General features: G+C 36.2%; 2 protein-coding genes and 1 pseudogene across 3 annotated transcripts; 1 reads left to right on the forward strand and 2 right to left on the reverse strand.

Moving 5' to 3' along the window:
• Positions 1-442: 442 nt before the first annotated feature.
• On the reverse strand, positions 443-4,851 carry LOC121789466 (annotated as a pseudogene).
• Positions 4,852-9,022: 4,171 nt separating this feature from the next.
• LOC121789465 lies at positions 9,023-13,584 on the forward strand. Of its 2 annotated transcripts, XM_042187921.1 has the most exons (14): positions 9,023-9,201; positions 9,295-9,439; positions 9,790-9,857; positions 9,947-10,000; positions 10,090-10,173; positions 10,268-10,353; positions 10,464-10,547; positions 11,220-11,350; positions 11,586-11,627; positions 12,121-12,197; positions 12,314-12,404; positions 12,488-12,569; positions 12,907-12,979; positions 13,092-13,584. In XM_042187921.1, the coding sequence occupies exons 1-14, from the start codon at positions 9,095-9,097 to the stop codon at positions 13,258-13,260; spliced, it is 1,293 nt and encodes a 430-aa protein (XP_042043855.1). In that variant the 5' UTR covers positions 9,023-9,094; the 3' UTR covers positions 13,261-13,584. The 2 variants fall into 2 exon arrangements, with proteins under 2 accessions (XP_042043855.1, XP_042043856.1); XM_042187922.1 differs by lacking the exon at positions 9,023-9,201 and having other exon boundaries at positions 9,423-9,471; positions 9,781-9,857.
• A 327-nt stretch (positions 13,585-13,911) lies between these two features.
• LOC121789467 (carbonic anhydrase 2-like) lies at positions 13,912-16,838 on the reverse strand. The gene is made up of 9 exons (XM_042187923.1): positions 16,648-16,838; positions 16,190-16,251; positions 15,958-16,107; positions 15,726-15,774; positions 15,528-15,644; positions 15,380-15,433; positions 15,212-15,297; positions 14,950-15,058; positions 13,912-14,278 (listed from the first exon to the last, which is right to left on the reverse strand). Exons 1-9 carry the CDS (start codon positions 16,816-16,818, stop codon positions 14,114-14,116), a joined length of 963 nt encoding a protein of 320 aa, XP_042043857.1. The 5' UTR covers positions 16,819-16,838; the 3' UTR covers positions 13,912-14,113.
• Positions 16,839-20,901: the final 4,063 nt, after the last annotated feature.

Raw genomic sequence — 20,901 nt, forward strand, 5'->3', positions numbered from 1 at the left:
ACATTTCATCTTGTGAGTGTGACATGGGACTTGTTTTGGATTAGGATTTTGTAAGGGACAAGAGGTGCTGCTTAATCATCAGTATTAATAGGAGGAATTGGCTTGTTGCTGTCCCCTAATTGTGTGGTGTTGATGTAAAAATCTGCATTGATGCTAAGGTTGAAAAAATGTGGGAAATGACAAAAAAAATATGTCTAAATTGCCTACTTGTCCTCATTTGTGACGAAGAAATTGCTTAAATACTTAGTTTGGAGTTTTTTTGTTGGACAGGACTTACTTGATCTAGTGTCCGCAAAAAATAAAAAATTATTTGATTATGCTAACAAATGGGAAAATGGCAAAAGTAAAATAGCTACTTAAATAAAAAGAATTAATGACCGTATCATGTTTACACTAATTTTAATTTGCTGCGTATAATCCAATCTTGCAATATGTTTTCTGTAACAAATGCAGGCCACCTAAAGTTTAGGCGGAAAAATCGACAAATTCGAGTTCTTTCTAATAATACATCTCGTTACTTACCTGTGAAGTTGCCTTGAGCTCCATGAGCTGCTTACTGGTGAAGATGGGAAGATGATAGTGGGCAGCCTCAAGCTTTCCTCGACTTGGGGGTAGTCGACCATGTAGTGAAGGCACGGCTTTCATGGCGTGCTAGAGCGCTACTTAAAACGAGTTTGGCACAGCAAAACAGGTTCCTCATCTCACATGCCTCCAGCCCCACCATTGTAGGTTCCCAGCCATGCTGGAATAGGTAAGTCTCCCATTCCAGTTCCAGCTCTCCAATCCTCATCTCAGCTTTCTGCAGCCTCGTTGTTGATCTGACAATTCCCACGTACTTCCACATTATCGACTGAAGCTCTCTCCTCACTTCCTCGTCTTGAGGGAGTTGTTCAGCACTGTCTTTCCGAGTGATTTTGGCATTATAGGCCGGGCCCAAGAATATGAAGTTCCACGATCAACTCGTGAGCTCTTCATGTGGTCGATTGAAGGTTGAACTGCCCTTCTTGCAAAGACAAGGGCCTCAGCAATGAGTTACTAGCAAGGCGATTTGCTCCGTGCAGGCCAGTGCAGGCGACTTCACCAGCCACGTAGAGACCTCTGACATGGTTTCCCCTTGGAGCCCAGCACGGACTCCACCACACATGTAATGAGCTGCAGGAACGACGGGGATTGGTTGTCTGGTTATGTCTAAGCCGTGCTTGAGACACTCTGCTGCTATGTTGGGGAAGTGGGAGAGAATTTTGTCTCTGGGCTTGTGACTTATGTCAAGAAGGACATATTTCTCATTACGCTTCTTGAGCTGATCATCTATGCTTCTTGCTACGACATCTCTTGGGGCAAGCTCTGCCCTCTCATCATACATGGGCATGAACCTCTCCATGTCCATGTTGTAGAGGATGCCTCCATCTCCTCTCACAGCTTCAGTTATCAAAAAGGCATTTTGTCGTGCCTCTTTCGGCTTAGCTGGAAGTCCTTCATCAGCCAAGGCAGTCGGGTGGAACTGCACAAACCTGGTAGTATTGCAATGCACCATCTTAAGTTGACGACCAGAACTTTGGCAAATAATCACTAGTCTAGCCAGTAAGGAAATCTTATATACGGGGCAAAGAACAGAGGAATGCTGTATGTGGAAAACAAATTCTCGATGAACTAAAATTCTCCATCTTTACTTTATTAATCGAATAAGTATTACTTCAAGAATGTAAGAGATCAAGGACAAAAACTGCTTCAAAGTGCTGAACAAAGTACTACAAGCTTAACTATGTAGTATTTTAATATGATCAGATAATTATTAAAGATTGTATGATAAGACAGTAAAGAAGAAATGTACGTTCATGAATGGGGAGAAAGTTAGAATCGCTTACTCCATATTAACAGCATCAGCTCGGTGAGCCATAGCAATTCCATCTCCAGTTGCGACCTACAAATACAAAGTCAAGATATATCAGTCAACATAAATATCCTGGTTCTATAACTTAAAAGTCTACAATAAAGATGAGTAAGGCAAATTTACTTTAATGTTCCTTTATGTTTTAGGTTCCCAAATGCAGCTGAAAAGCTTAATTTTCATCGAGGCGGTATTTATATCCATGAATTTTGAAAGGAAAAGAAGATGCAGTTTCACCTGAGGATTGGTAGTATTGGGATAGATATGTCCTGCTCCTCCTGATGCAAGTAGGGTTACCTTCGAGATGAATCTCACCACCTAAGTTTATAAATCAAAGACAGAAATCACAAAACGGTATAGAATCCTACTGCAGCATGTTCCTACGAGTGGCATACTACTTTACTTACCTCATGTGTTTCTGTATTCAAAGTATCAACACCAAGGCAAACAGTGTCAGAACCATCCTGCAACCCAACAAGAATACATATGTTAGACAGTGATACCAGAACCTCGAGTAGTGCTAAATATGGTATGACGCATCCCTTTATACATCACTTCTGGAATATCTGCTACCATCAAATCAATCGGAACCAACAATGGTATGTGTGAAAATTCATGCACACATTTAACCACACAGACAAGCACACGAACCAAGTTACCTGAGAAGTCAGCAAATCTATAGCAAACTGATGCTCAAACACAAAGATATTAGGATCTTTCCGCACTGCTTCTAAGAGAGCCCTCTCTATCTCCCGACCAGTCATATCCGCAGCATGTACAATCCTACGATGAGAATGTCCTCCCTCCCTTGCCAGGTGCAAATTCCCATCCTCCCCATGATCAAATGAAGCACCCATTGCAATCAATTCTCTGATTCTCTCAGGTCCTTCTGTACACACTACCTGTATGCATGATAAATATTGTGAAAAAAGATACTATCATAGTCCTTGATTTGCTACAGCTTAAATCGAAAATGCATCAATTATATTTTTTTGTCACATTGATGTGATCCATATATATGTGTACCATGATATATTGATGTAAAACCCATAGCTTGGCTACTGAAAGGAGAAAATTTTCAACAATTTTTTACAACCAACAAAGTAGAAAAGATGGATAAGGAAAAGGCATTAATAACATACTCGGACAGTCTCCTCATCACATAGATAAGCGCCTGCAACAATTGTATCATGCATGTGACTCTCCACTGAATCTGATGGGCTTAACACAGCACTCACACCACCCTGTGCATAGTTGGTGTTGCTCTCGTGTGGTTCAGCCTTGGTTATTACTGCAACAGTTCCAAGTTTTGCAACTTCAAGAGCATAACGAAGGCCAGCAACTCCACTTCCAATAACAGCAAAATCAAAATATTTATTATGACCCTCTCTCAGGTACGATCTGATCACGGTTCTGCGTAGATTGCACTCTCCCTTGATATGGGGTTGGAAGTAATTAGATTTGTTAATCTGCAAGCCTTTAGAGATCCCATGACACCTGAAGTATGCATCATATATATTATCAGATGCAGATGTAACATAAAAGACCCAATATTATATTGTCTCTTGCTTTTCACAATTGAAAGTCACAAAACATTCAAATTATATCTCGGTGACTGGATCCTCTTTCTCAAAAGACACACAAAAGTCAAATTCAGCAACCATAGGAGATAACCAAAAACAAGAAGTGCCACTCCCTGTAAGATTTAAATCAGTGAAAAAGGTGAAAAAGATGACTAGACTGAGCAGACAACAGAAACAGAATGAAGTTTGCATCAATGTGCAATAGAAGATAGAAGACATCCTTTGTTTGTCAACCAACCTAAGGTCCTTAACTGACCAAAATTTCCAGAAAGAAAGAACCGTTCGGTGTTTCCTATACGGACATCAATATAGAAAAGCTGACCATAAGCAAATAATATTGTTCATGAAGGAAAAGGGTGAAAATTCAAGCCATTAGCCAACATAAGGGTCTTAACACATCTAACAGAATCACAACGCCAATTTCCAAACTTTTCATCTACCAAACAAGAAACCAGGGTAAAATCCTTGTTACTATGTAAAGAATATATTGTAAGACTATTTGCATACCAAGAAAGCTCCTTCTGCATGCACAGCGGAACGGCTATATTACGAACAGTATAAGCCCGTTTGCCACCATGTCCCCTCAAAAAGGCCTCTTGAAAATGAAGCTGGCCGCTCCCTGAAGCTACACTTGTAGCCATTCAAATATCCTGCTAAAAGATATCCCAATTCATGACATCAGCCCCGAACAAGCAAAGGTAAGCATACCAATAAAAACTGTTGTCAAAAGATTTGTATAACTAATGCAGATGAAATCTATTGGGATTTTAAATTAGGATACTGCTCCAGGTGATAGAATGATACATGAATTGCATAAAACACTTGTAAACTTGAATTCTCTCGTCTGAATTTTACAACCTACAACATTCAAAATTCACAGAAAGCGTGAAAACTCGAAATCGCAAACACACGTTTCCTAGGGGTTAGATCGCTAAATCACACATATAGACATAGAAACCAGATGTTTTCAATTCGAAATTCGAAATCTAACCAATAACATGCATAATTGTAAACGAAAGCAAATCCAGAAAATTGAGCATACAATTGATCTGCGGAGCCCGAAGCCGATGCGCACCAGCACGAACGAACGCAAATGAGGACGAGATTCGAGGTCTGCACCTGAAATCAATGAAGAATCCGGAGCGAGAAAGGCCAATCTGTGTATCTCAATATCTCTCCACCACGATCTGCGCATACATGCGTATAAAAAGAGAAATAGAGACCAAAAAAAAGGCAAAAAGGAGATGGAAAATGGAGGGGCCGACAGTTCCGAGGCGCCACAGCTGAGTGTGTGTATATGTGTGTGTTACAGTTAAGCGTCAGGATTCGTTGAACTTCGCGCCATTAATCCCTAGCTGCGCCTCCCTCTCTGTATACTATTTATGGTTAATATTTATTCTAATATTCCTTTTTTGGACTGAAATAAATTTGGGATTACACAGGCATTTAACTGGTTATATTTTTCAAATTGATGTTTTTCATGTGTTTATCGATATTTTTGAAAATTATACATGAGGATTTATTTTTGTAGTAATAATAGTCTAATGGCTAGAGATCTTAATTCAAATAAAATGATTAAATAAATAAATTTACAATAAACTCTATCCACAAATACATCCACCAGTTTTATATACAGGTCGACAACATAGCAACTTGTTAAATATTCACGAAAAATATGGCCATATATTTTCATGGGTTTCGTATTTCTAAAAATAGGAATTTATTATTGGAGATGGCAAATTTGCCACGACCAACAAGTGGAAAATTGTGGAAAGAAAGTGAAAATGACATTAAAAGAAGTTATTGGAAGCATGAAAGGTTTATATACGAGTACTACTTTATAGCAGTATCTGTCAAAACTACTAACATCCTGAAATAAGAAAGTGGGTATATCTGTCGAATATAAATTAATAAATGTTATAGTTATGGTTACAAATTTTATAACATGACATGTTACTATTTCTAGTGTTACATCCAAATATTTTAGTAAATTATAAACGTAGAAATATGAAAGCTATAATTTCTGGTAAAATTCACAAAAAAAAAATTCAAATCTATTTGTAGGAAACTAAAGCAACTTTGTGATGATTTTCATTCTAAAAATTACATACGAGTATAATTTTTAATCCGAAAAATAAGTATGATTTCAATTCATGATAAAAGATTGGGAAATTGGTCCCTAAAATCATAAACTTTGCCTAAAATTTGGTATTTCTCACGAACTTTGAAATTTGTAGGATATAATATCACAAACTTTGCACTTTGTTTGATATTTCTCACGGCATGTCTATTACTATATTTGACTAACTTACGATGCATTTTTATCATACTTGACACAATTAAATCAACGTGGTTTTCAACGTGACTTTTTATCCTACATGTTATAAACTTAAAAAATGATTTAAAATATCATAAAACGTATCACGGTTGCCTACGTAAAATAAGATTTTGATGAATATACCTTATTTGAGTGAGTTTGGGAAATACCAAATAAAATGCAAAGTTTGTGATATTATAAACTAATTTCAAAATTTATTGGAAATGCCAAATTTTAGGTAAAATTCATTATTTTAGAGACCAATAACAAAATAAAAGATTGCGAAAGTTGGGTCCCATAATCGAAAAGGGAAGGCCTATTACAGTTCACACCAGCCAAAGATTCAAATCCAGCCCACGTAGGTGGGCCCAATGTACACGAAATATTACTAATTTAAAAAAAGGCAATTAGTTAAATAACATCGAGATTAAATAACTGGAAAATTAACGTTAACCATCGCATAAAATGAATCTACAATCTTTATCACCCCTCAAAACATTCAAAGGTTTTATCACTCTTAGTTTTAGATCAACAAAAACCTCATTTATCATATAATAAACGCAAAACTTTATGTGCTTATGTACACATATGTTTAAAACAAATATTTTAAAAATATATGTACATGTAAAAATAAGTTTTATTGTATTATTGCTTGCCCACAAAATATGAAGACTATAACATCGATTGGAGACCTCCGTGAGTCAATGTTGGTGGAGAATTTGAATTTTGGAACATATCATAAGAAAAAAAGGTATACATTATTATTTTTTTGTTTTTCTTCCACTAAATTGATATATGCATCTTCCACTTTTTCCTTTATGTGATTCTCACTATGTGTCGTCAAAATTCCATTGAAATTGAATAAGTAATATTATTTAATTAATTATAAAAATTGATTAATGGTTGAGCACTCCAAATAAAAGTTTAGTAACACCAATATTAACGAGGATAAATAGGGGTGTGATTCGGGTTTCGGTTCGGTTTTTTGCCAAAACCGAACCAAAACCGAAAAACTGAATTTAGTTCAAAATCCAAACCGAACTCGAAAAACCAAAAAACCGAAACCGAAAAACCGAAAATCGAACTTAAAAAACCGAAAAACCCGAACAAAACCGAAAAACCCGAAAAAAACCGAAAAACCTGAAATATATATATATATATATAATATAAATATATATTTATATGTGTATTTTATTTTATTTTAATATACTAATAGAATATTTATATATAATATAAAATTAATAATACATATAATATATATTATATAGTAGAATATATTAAAAGAATATATATTATATATAATATAATATATTAAATTAATAGAATATATATAATTTGGTTTTTTGGTTTTTCAGTTTTTTTCTTCGCCCGAACCGAACCGAACCGAAAAACCAAATTTTTTTCTATTTATAAACCGAACCGAACCGAAAAACCGAACAGAAATTCAAAATTTCGTTTCGGATATTCAGTTTCCGGTTTTTTTGCTCATCCCTAAGGATAAATAATCACCAAACGATATTACTGTGAAAGAATTTGCAAGAGGGAATAAAGGGGTAAGGGTAATGCAAGTATATCCATTGTGGTAGGGTTCGAGAATAATGAAATTCAGCTATGCCGGCCCATGATGAAGAATCCAAGCCATCAATCTAAAAGTTGAAAAGGAGTCAACTAATAATTAATATTGTTGGACTCATCATCATTATTTCTTCTTTTCTTCTGCACCTTGGAAAAAATAATTAGTTACAAAAGAAAGAAATAATTATTTGAGAGTTATGACTCTTCATAAACTGCAGTGGCTCCAAAATTAGATGACTATTTCATTTATTTTGTATGATTTAATATTTTGAATTTGTGTGATAACCACTTTTCTTCGAATAGACTTTCGTCGGAGAAAAAGGTCAAGTAATATTAAATTGTTATTTATATTCAGGGATCTAAGATCAAACATAAATAAAATAAAATAAAATAAAATTGTAAGTGTAGTGAGGATAAAATATATAGGGAATGGGGTAGTGGTAGAATATTTGCCAAAATCAAATGAGCAATGCTTTGACTTTGAGGAATGGATGGAGTATTTTTTTTAGAATCAGCGACTTAATAGTTTTCTTTATTTTATTACTCATTTATTGAGTAAAATTAAGATGGCTAAATTACATAATATTATTAAAATAAATTTAATTTTCAAATATAAATAAACGGCTAAATATGAAAAAAAAACAGTACTCCATGTATAGAGGTTGCTTTTGCTTTACTATATGAATGCACCACCACCACTTTCTACTTCTCTTTAACTGGATGAGATGGTCCAGAGTAATATCAAATTTCTAAATATAAATTCAATGATATATTCACGCTTAATAATTAAAAAAATGCTATGATTGTATTATTGACCAAACATATTTCAAAATTTTAATCTTTTTTTATATTATTACTTTGCCAGATTATTGCGTAAAGCGGCAACATCCACATTGTTTAAGTTGAAATGTAAAAAAATTATCATATAAATCAAAGTTTCCATCAAATAGGAGGGATACACATTATGAAAGTATTTATGATGCATATTCTGAAAAAAATAATTAAAACCACATGATATTGTATACACTACTCCCTCCATTATTTCTTAATTGTGATATTTTTTTAAGCATGAAGATTAAGAACTAGAACTAAGTGTGTTAAAGTGAAGGAGATGAAATATGAGAGATGATATAATAAGAGACATAAAGTGGAAATAAAGTAGAAAGATTGTATTATTTTTTGAGAAAAATAGATATAACTTAATCATCTTAAAATTTCACGAAATGAAAAAATGACTAAATTAACCAGGAATGGTGGGAGTAAGTTTTACTGTTAAATGTAATTTACATATCGCGTATCACAAATCACAATATTATCGATAAGTTAGTTAAATTTATTTGAAAACTATAATTAATATTAATACTATTTTATAATAAGATTCTAAGTCGTTATTTATTTATTTATTTATGAAAATTAAAGGAAACATATTAACAGTCGGCCCATATCTATCCAGCCCAGATCAGCCGTTTGAGCCCATTTAGCAACTGCGCCAACTGCACAAACGGAACTGCACAGAGAGAGAGGAGTAGGGTCCACAGACGACACGTAATGCGGATCTGCTCGTAATCTGCGGCCACGTGTCGTGGGGTTGAATCAGTCGCGCGGTGAGGGGTTTAGATAAACTGGCTTCCACAGGAAACAAATCCCCCGCCATTTCCCTCCATATCTCTTAATCAAACTCTCGATTCAATTCAATCCAATTCTGCAGAAGAACGTTGTAGCTCGCCGGAGATGGGGAATATGGTATTAAAGTCCATTATTTCGGATCCGGCGCCGCCGCCGCCGATGGTGCTGGTCCCGCCGCTCTTCGATTTCCCCCCTCTCGCCGCCCGTACGAGGCCAGTTGTTTTGCGTGCTCGTTCTTTTTCCTCTATTGTTTGTGTTTCCCTTTGTGATAATGGAGGCTGAATGCTTATTTTGTGGCAATGTAGAATGGTGGAATCGTCCTACAACATGCTGTTTGGAAAGCTGGCCCTGAAATGCCTCTTCGACGACTATTTCGAAGAAGCGAGGCATTTCAGCACGAGAATTATGCTCAAGCCGATCGATGATCCGCATGTCGATTTGATTGCCACTGTATCCGTGATTTAATGGACAAATTGCGTTTGGTTATACGATTATGTTTTCATATGCTCGTTTCTTATTTTATTAAACTGTAGCTTAGGGATTTCTATAAGCGAATCAAAATAGGAATCTAAGGAGTGCAACTTGGATTCATGATGCGACGAAGACTTGCATAGTTAACTGTCTCTTTACAAAATTTTGCAAGGCTAAAAATGGTGATGAACAGTTACTTTAGGTTTGGAGTTTCGTGGAAATGGCATAGAGACAACCATATTGATTATAGGTGGATAAGTTTGCAGTTAATTAGCATTAGCTATTTAAAGTAAAGGTTGTGATGTAGTAGTGTTCCTTAGCATGTTCAGGTTGATGGTCCACTCAATCAAAAGCCAGATGAGAAACTTGGAGGAAGCGCACAGTTTCGTTGGCAAAGGTTCTGAAATATACTTAGACACACAATTTAACTGTTATTTCAGTTCTGTCTTGATGACGTGCTAAAAAAGGTCCACTGTTTCTTTCTAGTGATGTTCTCGATCCTCACACATTCGCTGATATCTCTGTTTCAAACTCAGAACCGTAAGAACCATGTCTTGTATGAAACCTTTTCATATGCTTCTGTATCGAAAACAGTTGATATTTATGCTCTTTATTTGCTGTGTATGCAGAACTCTAGTGGTGAGATCCTGTGCATACTATCCCAAGCTTGGGTTTGGAGCATTTGGCATCTTCCCAATTCTTTTAAAACAGAGGTTACATTCAAATTTTCAATTAAAATAGTGATGTTGAGAAGTTGGAATATGCTTGTTCATTTGTCCAATGTTTATGTCATATTTGACCAATCAGAAAATCCCCTGAAGATTATGGCATCATGGGTTTGAGATATGGCTCTTCTAATCTGTCAGTTGGAGCTACATTTGTCCCATTTCCTGGTAAACCACAAATTGTAGATGGCTCTGGATTATATATCCTCATTCTGTAGGGTTTATGTCAACACATATGAACGACAGTACGTCTCTCAACTTAATTGTTTCTTTTGCAGCATCGGCTGATGAACTCCCAAAAAACGCATGGTTAGTAAGCAAGATGGGAAGGTTGACTGCTGGAGTGCAATACGAACCAGCATGTATGTTATTTTTTAAACTAATACATGTTTCCTTTCTTTCCTAGAACTTCCACAAGAACATTAGTTTCAAATTAATAATTTGCTCTATTTATTTGTTTAAATGCATATTGTTTTGGTGTGGTACTAGTTTTTCCTTACATTCCTCGTGCCTCTGAATTACTACTAACATAATAAACACATCTCTTATTTAGAGCTGAAGATGCTCTCTTTGTTGTTTGCAAACATGCAATGCTATGAATGGTTGAGGGGGTAAACCTTCCTGTGAAATTAAGTTGCTTCTTTTTAAGGTATATTAAAGCTGATTGGAATTATTTTCTAGCCATATTCCTTAGATGAGCACATATTTCCTTTGGATACTTAATCATGGTTGTTCTGCTTATTCGGAAACAAAGTGGGGCTGGCTCTTTATAGTATTTTGAATTCCATAGCTGTCATTGATATGATTTATTAGGATTGTATATGTAGTTAAGTGTACATTTTGTATAAATGTTTTCCGAGCCATCTTCATTGAAGAGCAATGAAATATTACAGAAATTAAAATGTTAAACATTGTTGTCTCTAAAAGGCTCATTGTAAAGAAATGAAATACTACAGAAATTAAAATGTTAAATATTGTTGTCTCGAAAAAATCATACTGAGATTAAAACTTATATTGTTCTTGATGTGCTGTAGTTGGAAGCAAAGATGGAGCTAGATACAAAAACTTAGCAAATTGGAGTTGTGCAGTGGGTTATGGGCTAGGATCAGACAGCCCATTGAGCCCGTCATTCAACTTTGGACTTGAACTTGCTAAAAATTCTCAGGTTTCTTTTTATAGTTTGAGTTCTAGCTCAAGTTTCCAGTCATTTTTGCCTTGGTCTATCTTCTAAGTCAAGTTGTTGGTATAACTTTTACACTGACTGAACTGAACTTTGTTTTTGGATATCATTAGAAAATGATTAATAACTATTACTACTTCCCCGAGGAAGATTTTATGTGGCTCTAGCATGTTACTCCATGTTTCCTACTCACAACTTTGTCTTTGTAAATGATATGCAGTTCATTGCTTCTTTCTACCAGCATGTGGTTGTCCAAAGACGGGTATCTCTCTCTCTCTCTCTATCTATCTATCTATCTCTCACACACACACACACACAGTCTGTCCTTACTCTCTTCATTAGCCATTGTGTGTGTTTGTATTCACATGTTTTCACTGCTAGCATGTATCATTATTTTGACTTCAGTGCGAGTTGGCTTTGCTGGGCATTATCCTAAATGAATGTCACAAGAAGTTCGTCGTTTTCATGCTGCATCTCACTCTATGCATACTAAATTCAATTTGCATTCGAGGATTTCATGCTGCACGTCACTTTATGTATACCAAATTCAAGTTGCATTTAAGGAATACTGTGTTTCTTCACAAGAAATTAATTTCAAACATTGTCTTTTTCAAAATCTTTATTAGGAATTTCAATACACTTTTCAAACTATAATCATATGCTGTGAATTTTCTGGCTTGTTCTATTGTTAATCTATTTTCTTGATGCATAACTTCTGAGACAGGGTTTACTAATAAACATGTGATTTAATGCAGGTTAAGAATCCATTCGAGCCTAAAGAAGTAGTTGGAATCACAAACTACATTGACTTTGGTTTTGAGTTGCTGACAAGGTATTTCCAGCTATTAGCTGTGTACTTGAACATGGCTTCAAGCCTTGTTTGTAGTCCATGTTATACTGAAACAAACAAGTGAGTCCAATAGAGTTATTCCAATACTTTCTTTGCAGGATTGATGATACCCAACAAGCAAACAATATTGACGATTCCAGTTTCCAAATTGGTGCATCTTGGCAAGCTAATAAGAACTTTTTAATAAAGGTAACGCTTAAATATGTTTGTCATACTGTATTCATTTTTGTTAAATGAGTAACATATTTAAGAAACCTACTCGGTTTTCTCAGGGTAAGGTGGGACCTCTGAGCTCCTCGATAGCCTTGGCTTTTAAGTCATGGTGGAAACCTTCTTTCACATTAAGCGTCTCAGGTACTGATACTAATTTCCTTCGTAGTATTTGTAAGTGGATTTTTCCGACTGAAAATGTTTTTATGAAATTCCCTCCTATCTAACACGATCACACACACAAAAATGGTACTGGTAGGTATATTCATGTTTTCACCTCCTACTGCATACTGAGGTGAAATCAATGATTGTTGTGGGGAACTACACGTAAGCTCAAGGCGATGCCTCTAAGAGCAACCACAACAAAAGCATATACCCATTTGCTCCATCCTGCCCATATAGTCTCTTTAATCATCATTTCCTGTGGCATATACATGTAATAATCTCCACTTCTTTGATCATGACACGCATTTGCATACAGCTGTTAGAGATCGTTCAAAGAGGGAGACAGCTCTTGGTCTCGGAATCCAAGTCGAAAATATTCGGGAAGGAATGTAAGTCCACCCTCCTGTTACTCCTCCCTCTCTGCATTGTTTAAAAGCTCGGTTAGCACTTCATGCCTTGAGTTAGTTCTTATTGAATTTTATTTTACGACTTGACACGCAGTTATCAAAGGGCTGATCCCAATTTTGTGATGCTGACGCCAAGCAAGGAGCATCTTGCTGAAGGGATTCAGTGGAAAATTGGGGAGAGACCTCTATTTGAATCAGATGTTACTTCTGGCAATTTTAATGGCGTGCCGAAGGAATTGAGACCTTTGAACAAAATGTTGTGATCGTGGCTAGCCCCTCCTCTCTCATACTAGGAATTTAACTCTCTTAGAATAGAGATTATATTTATTGTCCTATTCTTTTTTATTAGGGAACCTTCTTAAAAATGTCACTCCATTTCCCCCTGTTTTTATAACCCGAAAATAGAAAATGTCACTCCATATTTCAGCTGCTGGACTTTCAACTGCTTTTCTCAATGGTGGAAGGCTGGAAGTTAACAAGTTGTTTTGCTATCCATATTTTGTAAAAGGAAATAAAAATGAATTCCAAATATTGGTGATTACTACTACTTACTATGAGATGTATTGTAAAAGTATAAGATTTTGGTGGGTCCCATCAGACACGAATTTTTTTTTTTCTTGATTTGGCACCATTATTGTTATTTTTCCTAGTAAATAAACTAACTTGTTTTACCTGCTATTGTAATTGGTAGTACATCATAGTCTTATGACTCTTATCCATATATGGTACTCAGAGAAATCGTCATGAGAATTTTGTTTTTCCATTATGGTGAAATATCTAAAAATGTTCAACACCCAAAGCATGGGATTTCAGCACTCAGTTTTCTTTCTACAAAAAGTAGTTTGTTATATACTTATAGCCAGATGATAGATTCAGTGAAACAAACCAAAAATGGCCACAACACAGAAAAGACATGCCCGAAATCTCAACTCTTATTTCATACATAAAACGGAAAAAACGGGTATATTAAAATACAACAGAAAAGGAGTCTCCTCCTTCACATTTATAACCGATATAATGGGTTATTCTTTACTTCTCATAAACGAGGAAATGAAAATACAAAGGCAGGATTGTAAGAAGATGAGAGAGAGGTAGGGAAGCGTAATCGAATCAGGTTCAAACAGAGAGAGATGGCGATAGGCTGAAGTCGAGCGCCCACAGCTCAAAGGTGCCCTTCACAAAGTCATAGTGCCCTCCCTTCAACGCAAGTGTCTTCTTCACTAATCCTTCCCTCACAAATGGGTACGACAGCAGGTTTCCGAGCGACACGTTCACCGCTTCCTGTTCCGATAATCAGTGTTCGTAAATATGTAGTTGGATTGGATATAAGCTTGAATCAGAATTACCAAAAATATGTCAATTGTGTAACATATTACTCCATCTAGTTTAAATCTAGTTTTGCATAGATCAAAACCCTATATATATATATATATAGGGTTTTGATCTATGCAAAACTAGATTTAAATACAGAAACGCAGAACAATATCATAATTAGGTCACTTTTAGGTCATAATTAGGTAATTTTTAGGTCATGATAACAAAGCATGACCTAAAACGATCTTAGCATGACATTAAACCCAAATATTATAATATGACCTAAAATTACTTAATTATGACCTTCCGTGTTTTTGGTTAATTATTGACCATTAGATCATCTAATCCTAGGGCCAAGATTTGGTCTGCATTTCTGGATTTAAACACATACTTAATTATGACCTTCCGTGTTTTTGGTTAATTATTGACCATTAGATCATCTAATCCTAGGGCCAAGATTTGGTCTGCATTTCTGGATTTAAACACATACTTATTTTGATCATCTCCCTATATATATATATATATATATATATTTTACTGACTCGTTTCATTATAAGATTAATACTATTATATAAAAGTGAAATTTAACTTTTTTTGATTCACGTATTTATGCTGCTGGTTTGAATTGTTGAAACTACCTTTTCACATGTGGCGCATTGCTCGCCGAATGGTGTGTCTATTGCGCAGTCAGCCAATGTCTTGTTCTTGGCAGGCAATGCAATCGACACCCAGTCCTCGATGAAGTCACTGCAAATCACAACAAATGTTAAATCTATCTCTCGAGATTGAAAATACAAAATATATATGAGGGGAAGAACTAGGTGCGTTTTGATCTCATGTTCTTTCATAGTATTTTTTACATGACACAATTTGCATGTGAATATCTCCGAGCATGCTTACGTGGACGTGGAGCCATCATATGGGAAGGACATGACTCCCTTGATACCTCCACAGGCACTGTGCCCAATCACAACAATCTCCTTCACCTGAAACAAAATTTACTAAACAATTATTCAAAACTTCCTTAATACTACTATATAGTTAATGAAATTTAGTTAATTCTTTCACCTTCAGATGCAGGACAGCATACTCAACAGCAGCCCCCACTCCAGAGAATTTGGTCTGAAATTAAAAATAAAAATAGTGAAGTAATAGTAATCATTTCGAAAATAACATATTTAATCAAATTAATTAATTTTCCCCCAAAAAATCGCACCTTGTCGAATGGTGGGACGAGGTTCGCAACGTTACGGACGACGAAGGCTTCACCAGGCTGAAGGTCCAGCACGTGCGAGGGACACACACGTGAGTCTGAACATGCAAAAACCATGTACTGTATATATACAAACACAATAATATTAGATTAAATTTCACCTAAGTACTAAAAAAATTTTAAAAAACAAAAATAATGTACCGTGGGGCTCTGGCCTTTGGCGAGTTCACCGTACAGAGCTGGATTTTTCCTGAATTAAATTTTCAAATCAATGCGATGTTATAATCCATTTTTCGAGATAAAAATGAGGCGTAAATCATTAAAAATTACTAAAAAAACAAGACTATTGACTGTCAACGAAGAGGAAGTTGGAATTATTTTTAATATTTGGGAATTAAAACAACGAAGTTTGATATCGATGTGTATGTCTTACTCATATTTCTCCTTTTTGAAGGTGACGAAGCCAGTTTTCAGCCTCTCAACGGACTCTGACGAGATGCCAGCGCTGCCGTCAGCTGTTTTCAGCTCAGCCGTGATTTCGTCGATCTTCGCTGCCGCCACCGGTCCTAGCTCTCCATTCTCACTGTATATACAAATATGTCACACCTCATATTATAAATTTCTTCTCTCAAACTTTAGAAATTAAAAGTATTTTTGCAAGTAACCTTAGAAGCTTCTGGAGTCCAGCAATGGCTTCTTCAAACGAGTCCTTACCCATGTCTTCTTTCTGCAAAATTTTAGAAATACATGAGTGTGAATTTTAGAGATGAAAATGAGCACAATTTATACAAATTTTGTAACTAACATGTAAATTGGAGTGTAATTAATTAGTGATTCATGCAGCTGAGTTATAAATTATAACGCGACAATACATAGACGCAAGGTTGTTATAGATATTCTATATATAGCAAGTTTTTTATTCATATAATATAAGTATATATAATACATTCAATTAACGACATGTATTAAATTTGGTGCATGTACTAATTGGAACATCCACGTGAACAAGTCACCTAAATTTTTGCAAGTGGCATACGTCTTCATCATGGACTTACAAACTTTCTATTCAATTACATTATTTTTAATTAGTAAAAATAATTATAAAATGATTAAATGTGAGTACCAAGAGGGGGTGGATGATGGGAGCGGGAGCGGCGAAGACGGGCTCGTTACGGATGAGGATGGGTGGGTTGGAGGCGGAGGAGCTGAGGCGAGCGGTGGCAACGGGGCGGAGAGCGACTCGAGAGGCTGTGGTGAAGATTTGTGAGGCGAAGCAGGTGTTGAAGGTCGACATTGCTCAATGGGGGTGGATTTGGAGGGCTTTATATTGAGATGAGTGTTTTAATGCATGGATAATGAAAGGGAAAGGTGAGTGAACCACAGCTTCTATTACTCAAAGATTAGGTTTGGATGTTGGGTTTCAATTTTAGACCTCAAATTTCATGTTACGTTGTATTGGAGGTAGATAGAATAGTGAACAAATTTGAATGGAAATAAATGCTTTGGATTAATTTCATGCTATGGATCGATCCATGTTTCATGGACAGTTAATTTGCAATGTAGGAGTATATACTTTCTTATGATGGTGAAAACAACATTTAAAATCCAAAACAAAGCAACTAACAAGTATAAGAAACACTTAATCTATCATGGAGTAACAGCCGGCTATTGAAACCCAGCGGGGCGACTCTAAAAACATACTAATGAATTCAACTGATTAACAAATTTCAAAAATATGTTAAATAAGGGTGAAATAGAAAGAATTTGATGGTTATACTTATACTCTCAATATTTTTGAAATTAGACACTTGCTCTTAAGAAGCAAGAAACAAAACTAAATACAGTATGACACTTATTTAAAAACCGAGGAAGTATGCTTAATTATCCGAAATTAGTGGCCATTTGTAAGATTTAAATCTGTCTTTTAAATGTGTACAAAAATTTATAACACAGTGTTAAATATTTAAATACAAGCTAGAAAAGTAATTATTTACTAATTCTATTGTAGAGCTAGTTTGTGTATGGAGTATAATGCATGCATGGCGTAGAAAACATGTACTACTCTACTACTACCGTTGTTGTTAATATGCATTATAACTATATAATTAATAGGTATTATATCACATAACTAATATTGCAGGCACATTAATTAATTTTATTTCGTAAATTTCCGAATTAATATCCAATGGTGTGAATGAGGTTTGTATTTAAAGTTTCTATTTTGCAAATACGACCACAAATACAAATAATTATTGTATGATTATTGATTTGACAAGGAATTAAAAAGTATCTAGTGCAATATTTTCCACAAAACGTTCAAAACCAACCTCGAGGCGACACGTATTGAGAGATATGAAAATGAAATTGTGGTGCACAAAATAATTTAATAAAAAGTATAGAAAATATAGGATATTAAATTTCTGAATAAAATGTGGGGAAAAATTAATAAAGAAAAAAGTAGAAGAAAAATAGGCGGTGCCCCGAAATTAATGTTGATGAAAAGATAAGACCCTATCTATAAAACTTGGTTGCAATTCTGCTACACATTTCCACTTTATCTTTTAGCATCATCAAATTCCAATCGATTTTTTTATGATCAAATGAATTGTTATCTCTTGAGCATTTAAGAAAGGGCAAGTTATGTAAAATATTGCATTATATTAGAACACTACTTTTATTGCTAGTTATTTAGAGTTAAGAGAAGCCTAAAATAAACATCTACTTGTTAGTGTTAGTACCTTGATACATTGTATTTGTATTATAAGTATATAAAATTATGGAACTTATCGTGAAATTTTCTAGTTCAAAATTATATGGTGCAATCATCCAACAAAAAAAAAATGCACATTTCTAGATCTTAACGATCTAAGTGATTTTATTGGCAATAAAATGATAGTACTAGTACTAATTTGACGTACACACACTGCATAAAATAAAATGAAAAAAAATCGAGATTAAAGCAAGAGATAGAATAATTGGGCATGTATTAAGTTTTGAACATATTTTCGCTCTAGAGTAATAACCAAATATGATCTGGAAATCAACAATAGAGCGACCTTCATAATAAAATTTCAGATTGTATAATATGAAGAAGAAGAATAAGAGAATGGGTTTAAGATGCAGCGAAGTTGAAGGTGATATTTAATAGTACTAGCATGTTGCTTTGTATGCCAATGTTTTGGAGTGGTTCAACTTATGTCAACATTCTTATGACATCCTTTCGACACAATTTGTAGTATCCCGTTATAGGGCTTAGATTAAATATAATCTTTCGATACAAAATAATTAAAAGAAATGAGACAAACTTCATCATAATATAAAGAAGTGTTGTTTATAATTGTTATATGATAAGAATATAAGAGTATATAAGAAAAACTGTGAAAATCATATGATTCAGAAATTTTTGTTTATCACGCAAAAGATACCTATAGCGTACGACACGGGTCCAAAGGGACATTTTTGTGTGGGAGGAGGGGTGAGACTTAGTCAGACCTCGCCAGCTATGCCCAAAAGCTTGACCGTGGGCTGAGACGTGCCAGGCCATCGTGCCAGGCCATAGAGCCATCGTGCTAGGCCATCGTGCAAGGGCATCGCGCCGAGCCATCGTGCAAGGCCATCGTGAAAGGCTGTCGAGCCATCGTGTCAGGGCATCGAGTCGAGCCATAGTGCCATCGTGCCTGGCCGTCGAGCCATCGTGCCATAGAGTCATCGTGCCATCGTGCTAGGCCATCGAGCCATCGTGCCAGGCCATAGAGCCATCGTGCAAGGCCGTCGAGCCATCGTGCAAGGGCATCGTGCCAGGCCATCGTGCAAGGCCGTCGAGCCATCGTGCAAGGCCATCGTGCCAGGCCATCGTGCAAGGCCGTCGAGCCATCGTGCTAGGCCATCGTGCCATGCCATCGTGCAAGGGCATTGTGCCGAGCCATCGTGCAAGGGCGTCTAGCCATCGTGTCAGGCCATCGAGCCATCGTGCAAGGCCATCGAGCCATCGTGCAAGGCCGTCGAGCCATCGTGCCATCGTGCCAGGCATAGTGCAAGGCCGTCGGGCCATAGTGCAAGACCGTCGAGCCATCGTGCAAGGTCGTCGAGCCATTGTGCCAGACTGTCGAGCCATCGTGCCAGGCTGTCGATCCATCGTGCCAGGCCATCGAGCCATCATGCCAAGCCGTCGAGCCATCGTGCAAGGCCATCGAGCCATCGTGCAAGGCCGTCGAGCCATCATGCCAGGCCATCGAGCTATTGTGCATGGCCACCGTTCCATCGTGCAAGGCAATTGAGATTCGTACTAGTCCCTTGGGCCATTTTTCAAGTATTGCTAAGCCCCAACCATATGATTTGTGAAAGATATGCGATTAAAAGAGAAGTTCAGGAGTCAAGCATAGACGAATGTGAAAAAAGATAGAGATTTTGATACTTAGTACCTGCAAATAATTTACTTGATGTGACTCTACCCTACATGGGCTCTACAAATGACATGATTTGCATAATGTGTTTTATATTTGAGTAATACATGAGTAATCAAGATGACAGAAATGCGTGACACTCCGTGTACGGTACCTCGGGTGTTACAGAATTAGCTAGACTTACTTCCCTTGAGGAAGTCTAATTTCAACTTCATCTCTTGGGCTACCTTGATTGGAACTTTCCAGTTCTCAGTGAAATCTCCCGCCTTATATACTTCTTCCCCTGGAAAAACAAAAAAGAGAGAACTATAAGATAGTGACCAAGAGAATTATAGAACTACATAGCAATACGATCTCCCCACCTCGTTTCTATTCCACACGAATGTCACCTCAAGCGTTGCAGGTCTATCATTTCAACCGTGGCTATGAGATCCCATGTTGCCCTGGCAATTGCAGGCCTGCATTAAATCACCTTTATTCAATATATTTACATAGTTAAGAATAAGAACATGTTTCAACATTGGGCTCCTCATAAGGACAAAGCATACATAACAAGATTGATTATCACAAATTAGATACCTATCAGGCCGGCATTAACGCAATCACACTAGCAGGTGATCGGTCCAATCCAGTCTTGCAAGTGATATAGATACAATGATTTTTTTGAGTAAACGTAGGAGGACATCCACACAGAACAGAACGATACTTTCTTTCTCATATCACACGAATTTGCAAGACATTGTAGAGTATAATAACCAAAATGCAGGATCCCTGAGATGGCCATTTACTCTTGGTCTGTATCCCATCACCCAAACTGCAGTAAGCCAGTAACCATGGAACAAACATTTAATCAACTGCTTCAGAATGTTTCCCATGCAACTGATCTTCTCACACATAATTCTCCAAATAATTATGGAAGCCTATTTTCCGAACCACTTGATATTTTATCCATTAGCCTTTTTCCGTAACAGCTT

This window comes from Salvia splendens, unplaced genomic scaffold (assembly GCF_004379255.2).
Source record: "Salvia splendens isolate huo1 unplaced genomic scaffold, SspV2 ctg247, whole genome shotgun sequence".
Lineage (NCBI taxonomy): Eukaryota > Viridiplantae > Streptophyta > Magnoliopsida > Lamiales > Lamiaceae > Salvia > Salvia splendens.